Source organism: Caenorhabditis briggsae, assembly GCF_000004555.2.
Source record: "Caenorhabditis briggsae complete genome, chrI, whole genome shotgun sequence".
NCBI lineage: Eukaryota > Metazoa > Nematoda > Chromadorea > Rhabditida > Rhabditidae > Caenorhabditis > Caenorhabditis briggsae.
In genome coordinates this window covers 8,533,995-8,541,844 of record NC_013489.2, presented here as the reverse complement: position 1 = coordinate 8,541,844, position 7,850 = coordinate 8,533,995, and the positions used below count along the sequence as shown (strand labels likewise).

The following is a 7,850-nucleotide window of genomic DNA, read 5'->3' as shown; positions in this document are numbered from 1 at the left end:
TACGGACGCTCAGCGTTCGCGCGCGGTTGAAATAGGAACCGCATACGGACCGCACGCGACCCGTTTTCAGAAAACCACAGCACATTATTCCGTATTCCTCCGTATTCTGTCCGTTCGCGAACTCCGTATCCGATCCTATTGCGAATGATGGACAAACGGATCCGTTCACGAATCAGACAAAAGTTTAAGTTTAATCGCAATCGGATCGGATACGGAGTTCGCAAACGGATAGAATATGTAGAAATAGGAAATAATGTGATGTGGTTTTCTGAAAACGGGTCGCGTGCGGTCCGTATGCGGCTCCTATTTCAACCGCGCGCGAACGCTGAGCGTCCGTAACGGATCCGTTCGCATTTTACCTGTGAAAGCACATATAACGGTATTTTTTTCAGTTCACTGTGGATATGGTCGACACTCTGTTCAAGTACAGCAAGTTCATGTATGAGTGTGGTAACTACACCGTCGCTTCGGTATGCCTCTACTACTACCGCAACCTCGTCAATCAAGCTGACCCAAACTACTTGAATGCTCTCTACGGAAAGTTGGCGAGTGAAATCTTGCTCCAAGAGTGGGAACACGCTCGTGACGATCTTCTCAAGCTTCGTGCCTATATCGATGCCAATCCTTTCGATACTGAATGGGAACTTGTTACCCAGCGCGCTTGGCTCATGCACTGGGCTCTTTTCGTGTATTACAACTACCCAAAAGGACGTGATGAGATTATCGAGATGTTCCTCAATCAGCAACCATATCTCAATGCTATTCAGGTTCTTGCTCCTCATTTGCTCCGTTACCTCGCTGTGGCAGTGGTAACAAGCAAAAGCCGTCAGAAGAACAGCCTTAAAGACTTAGTGAAAGTCATCGACATCGTGAGTTTTCTTCTTGTCTGTACTTGATAATGCCAGTGATGCTATAGGAAAGACACAGCTACAAAGATCCAGTCACCGATTTTCTTACATGTCTTTATATCAAATATGATTTCGACGAGGCTCAAGAAATGCTGCAGAAGTGCGAAGAAGTTCTCTCCAACGACTTCTTCCTGACCGCTGTCCTCGGAGATTTCCGCGAGTCCGCTCGTCTTCTTATCTTCGAAATGTTTTGCCGCATTCACCAATGTATTACAATCGAAATGCTCGCTCGTCGTTTGAACATGAGTCAAGAAGAAGCCGAACGCTGGATTGTAGATCTCATCCGTACCTATCGTATCGAAGGAGCGAAGATTGATAGCAAACTAGGACAAGTCGTCATGGGAGTGAAATCGGTCAGTATTCACGAACAAGTGATGGAGAACACAAAGAGACTGACTCTTCGCGCTCAACAGATTGCTCTCCAGTTGGAGAAAGGCCGACAGGATAAAGTGAAGGCAAATTAGTTAATTTCTTGATATCCACTTTGAATGTCATATCTACACTTTCCTTTTCATGTTTATCTGAAAACTGAGTGGAAAACCACATAGATTTTTGAACATCTCTAGAAATTCGGAGCATTTAAATATTTGGGAAACGATAACCGAGTTATAGGGACCTTGATTTGGTGTGTCTTCTTGTATTTGAAACTAGAGTATGACACAATACTTTTTGCTTCTCTCCTTCTGCCGTTGGTTCTCGTTTCTCAAATAATTTATTGTCCATTTTAAAAGGTGTAATTATTTTTCCATTCAGTTATCAGTTGTTTTTTTTCTTTTTTCTACCCCTTGCTTCTGATGAGGCTTACTCGGATAATATATTCTATTGTAACTGTCCTAATATCCCTGTTTTTCTTTATTGTTTTCTCTGGCCCTCATTCGACTGAAGATGGGCATTCGTCGGTTGTTTGGTTTTTTAATTAATTTTTTTAACATCGGAACATTTTTTTCGAACATCCAAAGGTTCCCTTCCATTTTACTTGATGACGGTTTACAGGAACCCAGGCCTCAGTATTATTTTCAGAATGTCCATGCTACGTCGACCTTTAACGCAGCTGGAGTTGTGTGAGGATGATATTCAATGGTTGTCGGAACAACTCGCAAAAAAAGAGACTGGCTTCGAGGATGAAGTTAAATACGAGGTGATGGATGTCGACGAAGACGAACCTATGGATCAGAGCGAGCCGACAGGTGGAATTTCTAAAAGAAACCTGAGATCCGCAGATCGAAGCAAGTGCACTTTGAATTTTCTGTTTACTTTTCAAAATTTCAGGAAAAAAAGATGTTCCAGGCACAAGTGGAGAGGGCGCACAGTTTACTGATCAGGGTCTTGTACGTTAATAGACGAAATTTTTAGCTTACGTATTGTTCAATTCAGTTTGAATTTTCAGTCGATATCTTCTGCTCGCACTCCTGTTTCGGGAGCTTCTGTGAATCTCTCTACTCCTGTCAACCCTAGTTCATCGAATGAAATGATGGCTCTTCCTCCACCCGTCAGACTTGCTCGGGCAGGACGTCGTCAACGTGACTCGAGAGTTGTGAATGGAGATGTTCCTCTGATGTTCAATGCATATGACACCCCGCAACAACCAGCAGGAGGTAGTAACGGATCACCTACACCATCTGATTCTCCGGAATCTCCGAATGCTCATCTCTACTGTAAGTTTAGATCCCAGAATCATATTCACTTTTAATTTCAGCTACTCCGATCAATCCCACATCTAGCTCTGGAGGGCCTTCATCAAATACTCGATCTCAAAGACATTAAATGTACAATCTTCAATTTCTTTTTAGATATTTATATATTTGAACACTTTAAACAATGAAACTGTAAATTTAACTCTAATTCGATTTCACATTCTACCAGACTGTTGTTTTTCGGTATCATGTTTCTTTCAATCTCATAATGGTAGAATGCATCATTTCGTTCTAGATCTAGATCGCAATGCACGGGTTGAAAAGAACCTTGCTGATCAGAACAGTCTGTCGCGGAAAAGCATCAACTGCTGCTGACATTCCAAAAGAAGAAGTTGTACAAACGAGCAAAAGCGAAGAAGTAGCTCCGAAGGCAGCAAACGCTTCCACGGTATATCGTCCACCGTACTACCGCAAACCCCACAAGTATCACGAGTCAAGTCATATTCTTCAAGAAGAATTCGCGAATGCAGGAGATGCTTCTGGAGCTGGTGTCCGTTTATTCGACTACTACAAAACCGCAGAAATGGTAAACGCAATGCCAACTATAAAAGAAAAGATTGACTTAGTTTCTCCTTATGAGAGACCATGGACCCGAGCAGAGAGAACATGGCGAAGAGATTGGCACCCGACTTTAATGGCAACACGCAAGGCTTGGGGAATTCCACCAACACCCGCACATTTCGATACGTTGGACTATTATAAGTATATCACAAAGACTAGGGTTGAAAATAAGTCATTAGATGATTTCTACCATGGACTGAGACCACCAACAGCTGAATTGCAGCAGAGTTTCCAGGTACAAAACTTATTTACTCCAGTATTAAATTACAATTTTTTAGAATACACTAAAATCAATGGAATTCGGCGACGGAATTACCTTTTCAGAAGAAGATACACAGAAACTATTTGGTTGTCTGATTGATGACGCTATGGGAGCAATTGCTCACAACGTTTCTCGTCTAGCGGATCACCGTGTTGCATATGATGTTGAGTCTGAAGCCTTCTGGGTGCGAAGTGGTTTCATGTTCCTCTATGATGAACCGGTTATCGGATCAAACAAAGACCACAAAAGAAGACTAAACAATTTTCCGAAGTTTATTGGAGACGATCGCAGAAAACTTGGAGAACTTGCGTTTGTTCATCGAGATAAATTGGCAGCTCAAATCAGATCCAGAGAACCACCAGCGCTACTTCATTCTCTAGACTCCGATGATGCTAAGCTTCCAGTTTTCGAGAAGGACTTCAATATCGAGGAGACACTCTACTCTCCAAAAGTTTTCAATTTGTGGCCGGACCAGCAGCCACTGTGGCAGTGCCCAGGATATCATGCTGATTCAGGAGAAACTCACAGTTATGGCTTACTCAGTGTGAAATCGTTGAGACCTCTGAGGGAAAGAGTTGCACATTGGATGGGATGGGAAAGTCAGGCAGAATTAGAAGAGAGTCCAGAAGCAAGTGAGTCGTTAGAACGTCATTAAATTAATTAATTACGGAGATTCTAAATCGGCAATGAACGAACCGTTCATTAACATTGCTGGTTTCAAATCTTCAGTACGGTATCAACTTTTGATAAAACTTCGAAAAACATGTTTGCCATTTAACTAGAGTTTGAAAAGTATTTTTCAAATTTTCAGAACAAATGATCGATGATGGAGCCAGATCCCAAGCCGTCATCAGTATGTTCACTACACTCTGTGCTCAAGCTCACACTCACGGATTCACCCAATACACCGATGTGACTCGTCCGTTCACATCTCAAATGATTCTCTCTGATGGTTTAAATTTCTACTTCGCCGTTGGACAGCTCAACACTCTAGCCATCAATGTGGACTGCGAAGGGTTCGTCAATCCGCGCACCAATTTCATTCAAATCGATGGACCACATCGTCTGTTCGAAATTGTAGATGAAGATGGAAATTATACGAGTTCGCAAGAATATGTTGATGCGAAAAACAATGTTAACGTTAGTTGTACCGATTCGAGACCTGATTATTCACTGATTTTTTTTTCAGAGGCGTGTTGATTCTGGATTAAACGAGAAAGTTTTGGAACGTGTGACACAGATGCTGATGAAGCAGTAGACGATAATTTATTTCTTAGCTTGTAATCTTTAATTTAGAATTAGGTTTGACTGTTTTCTTCTCGTTTTGTTACTGAAAATTGTTTAATAAAGTTTCGTTTCCTGAAATCTCGCCAAAAATTTCATGTCACACCATTATTATTCAAACTAGGAGCCTTCCACATAACTATGTATATAACCAAAGTGTTGTAGTTTATGTCCTTCAATACTAATTACTATTCCAGGCGTTCAAAATCCTTTATGCAATGTTATAAGCTCATCGGTCCCCCTCTACTACTCGTTATCGGATTAGTGGTTTATAATGAGTATTATATATTTTACAGTGCCATATCTCATTGTAATTGGCCATGTGAACACGGAAGGTCCGCTGACTGAAACAATTAAAAACAATTAAAAATTCGATTTCCAGATGCTCTGAAACTAGTCTAAAAGCTTTCATGATCTCCGACACACATTTACTAGGGAAAAGAAATGGTCACTGGTTAGATAAGTTGAAAAGAGAGTGGCAAATGTATCAATCGTATCAAATTGCTAAATGGATTCTAAATCCGGAGGTTGTATTCTTCTTAGGAGATTTGATGGATGAAGGAAAGTGGGCTGAAAAATCATTGTTCAGTTCGTATGCTAACAGATTCCGGCAGCTATTTGGAGATGATAAGATGGTTATCACATTGGCAGGAAACCATGATATCGGTTTTCACTATGCGTAAAATTTCTTTTATAATATGTACCATGCTCAATTGAATTTCAGTGTGATGCCTGACACTCTGGACATGTTTCGAAAAGAATTTCAGCGCGGGCTTATCGACGATATTCAAATAAAAAACTATCGTTTTGTTCTGATAAACTCAATGGCAATGCACGGAGATGGATGTAGATTATGTCATGAGGCTGAAGTAGAACTTGATCGAATCAAAAATCGATCATCCAAAACTCGGCCAATAGTACTGCAACATTTCCCCCTTTACAGGTAAATATCAGAATACAATTTCTAATGATTGCAATGATAGACTTTCAGAAAATCTGATGCTGTCTGTGAAAAAATGGATGAGCAGCATGTAGTTGATCTGAAAGAGAAATATCGAGAACAATGGGATACACTTTCTAAGGATTCCACCAGGAAGTTGATTAGTACACTAAATCCAATAGCGGTTTTTGATGGGCACACTCATAAAATGTGCAAGAAGAAATGGAAGTCGTCTCAAGCGCCTGGGTACTTCTACGAGTATACTGTAAATTCATTTTCCTGGAGAAACGGGGACGTTCCATCAGTTCTGTTAGCTGTGATGGATGGCGAGGATGTGAGTTTCAACTCTTTCTAGAAATCTTAACTACGAATTTTAGGCGTTTGTGAACAGTTGTCGTCTGCCATCCGAAGCTCAGCAAATTAAGGTATACGTCGTTGGCGGATTATCTATTCTTATCCTCGCTATCACTCTTATAATTAGACGACGATCAATTTTCAAACGTCGATGTTCCTATTCTCTCTTAATGTACAGATCTCCTGAAAAATGTGAATAAATAAATGTTTGGATACTAACATCCCACTCAGTATCGATAATAGAAAGCAAATGCAGTTTTAGAATTTTTTTTTTTAATTGACATCATTAAAGATTGGGGTGTTGCCCACGGAAATTTGAAAATAGAAGATAACTAGTTGGACCTACAATGGCGATAATACAGAAAAACAAAGAAGCAATTTGCAAGGAGGGAGTCGCAAAGGGCGAAAATTAGATTTTCAAAAATTTTATAGAGGAGTATTTATTGTCGAATTAAAAAAGTGACACCTGAGAATTTGAAAACGTTTGCTTTTTTTGATATACGAAAAAGTACGGCAAAAACGTAATATCTCAGAATTTCGGCTCGTTTGAGCTACTTTCGCGTTTAAGTTTAGTTTTTTACTGAAAAACAGATTCTAGAGATGCTAGCGATCACTTTCACACCAAGAAATCAAAATTTCGTTCAGAAAATCCCACTAAATTCACATAAATAAATTTGTTATCTACAGTATCCGTTTTCGCTCCGCTCCCTCGTAAATCGACACGAGCGCCGTCTCCGAGATTTTCAGGTGTCACTTTTTTTAATTTTTTAAAAAATATTTTATAAAATACAAAAAAAAACTTCATCTTGTAAGTTGAATATCAATTCAAACTTTGCTAAACTGTGAACCGACGGATTAGCATCATATTTGTCTGCTGTTGTGGTTTCTCAAACACACATTTTTCGAGTTTATAAAAAGATTTTTTGAAGAGTTTCATTATGCAGCTCTGTTAGAATGGCTGAGAAGAATGTAGGACGATATAGAGGGAAAATAGTATGAGTTTATAACAATTTTGTGATAGGTACGAAGAACTAGAAGGGTGCGGCGATGAAGGGTGGTTAGCATAGAGAACTGGGATAGGCGATCGGTGTATGAATTGAAGGGCATATTACATCTCTGGAAGACTTTTCTGGTGAAATAACGAAGAGGAGATTCTAGTTTATTGGCAAGTGTGGCATTGGATGGATCGAAAGTTCACAACCGTATTCGAGGACCGGTCTAATGTAGGTGTCGAAGAGACGGAAATATAAACAAGGGTTTTTCGATTGGAACGTTTTCAGTATTTGGCGGGACTTGAGTTTAGCAGAGTAGGCAATAAGATTGATGTGTTTGTCGAATTGAAGTTGATCATCAACTAGTATACCTAGGTCCTTGAATGAGCGATGCGGAGTAATGGGGGATCCCTTAATAAGGTAAACTGTCTTAGGATTGCGTTTACCATAATGCATAACGGCCGTCTTATTTTCGGCTAGTTTGAGTCTCCAGATGTCACACCAGTGCTCGACGATTTCGATACTTCTCTGCATAACCAATGGGTCGGAACCGGTTATTTTTAGGTCGTCGGCGAACGCCGTGACATGAACATTGGGAGGGAAGAGGCCGAGTAAGTCGTTAATGTAGATCAGAAACAAAAAGGGGCCAGTGACACTTCCTTGGGGGACTCCGGATTTGACAACAATCTCGCTGGTTGACATTAGGCCATTAACCTTGACGTTGGATGAGCGATTGCTGAGAAAGGACTCGAACCAATCGCAGCATCGTTCATCAATACCTATTCGCCTCATTTTCAGTAGCAAGAGATTGTGTGGGACAGTGTCGAATGCCTTGCGAAAATCAAAGTGAATAAC

General features: G+C 40.4%; 4 protein-coding genes across 4 annotated transcripts in view; all 4 read left to right on the top strand.

The window, feature by feature from the left end:
• The window catches only part of Cbr-eif-3.E, a gene marked incomplete at both ends in the record, with an annotated part of 2,906 nt that extends 1,534 nt beyond the window's left edge, over positions 1-1,372 (top strand). Inside the window, 2 exons of the mRNA XM_045238739.1 lie at positions 393-869; positions 917-1,372. Coding sequence (XP_045094875.1) covers positions 393-869; positions 917-1,372 — 933 coding nt within the window. The remainder of the gene's footprint in view (positions 1-392; positions 870-916) is intronic.
• Positions 1,373-1,929: 557 nt separating this feature from the next.
• On the top strand, positions 1,930-2,672 carry Cbr-cdc-26 (the record flags this gene model as incomplete). The annotated part of the gene is made up of 4 exons (XM_045238733.1): positions 1,930-2,095; positions 2,178-2,236; positions 2,296-2,563; positions 2,605-2,672. 4 exons carry the CDS (start codon positions 1,930-1,932, stop codon positions 2,670-2,672), a joined length of 561 nt encoding a protein of 186 aa, XP_045094876.1.
• Positions 2,673-2,849: 177 nt separating this feature from the next.
• On the top strand, positions 2,850-4,683 carry Cbr-mrps-30 (the record flags this gene model as incomplete). Its single annotated transcript, XM_002639686.1, has 4 exons — positions 2,850-3,398; positions 3,442-4,057; positions 4,237-4,565; positions 4,615-4,683. The coding sequence occupies 4 exons, from the start codon at positions 2,850-2,852 to the stop codon at positions 4,681-4,683; spliced, it is 1,563 nt and encodes a 520-aa protein (XP_002639732.1).
• A 239-nt stretch (positions 4,684-4,922) lies between these two features.
• On the top strand, positions 4,923-6,203 carry CBG12460 (the record flags this gene model as incomplete). The annotated part of the gene is made up of 5 exons (XM_002639687.2): positions 4,923-5,044; positions 5,092-5,388; positions 5,434-5,652; positions 5,701-5,983; positions 6,027-6,203. 5 exons carry the CDS (start codon positions 4,923-4,925, stop codon positions 6,201-6,203), a joined length of 1,098 nt encoding a protein of 365 aa, XP_002639733.2.
• Positions 6,204-7,850: the final 1,647 nt, after the last annotated feature.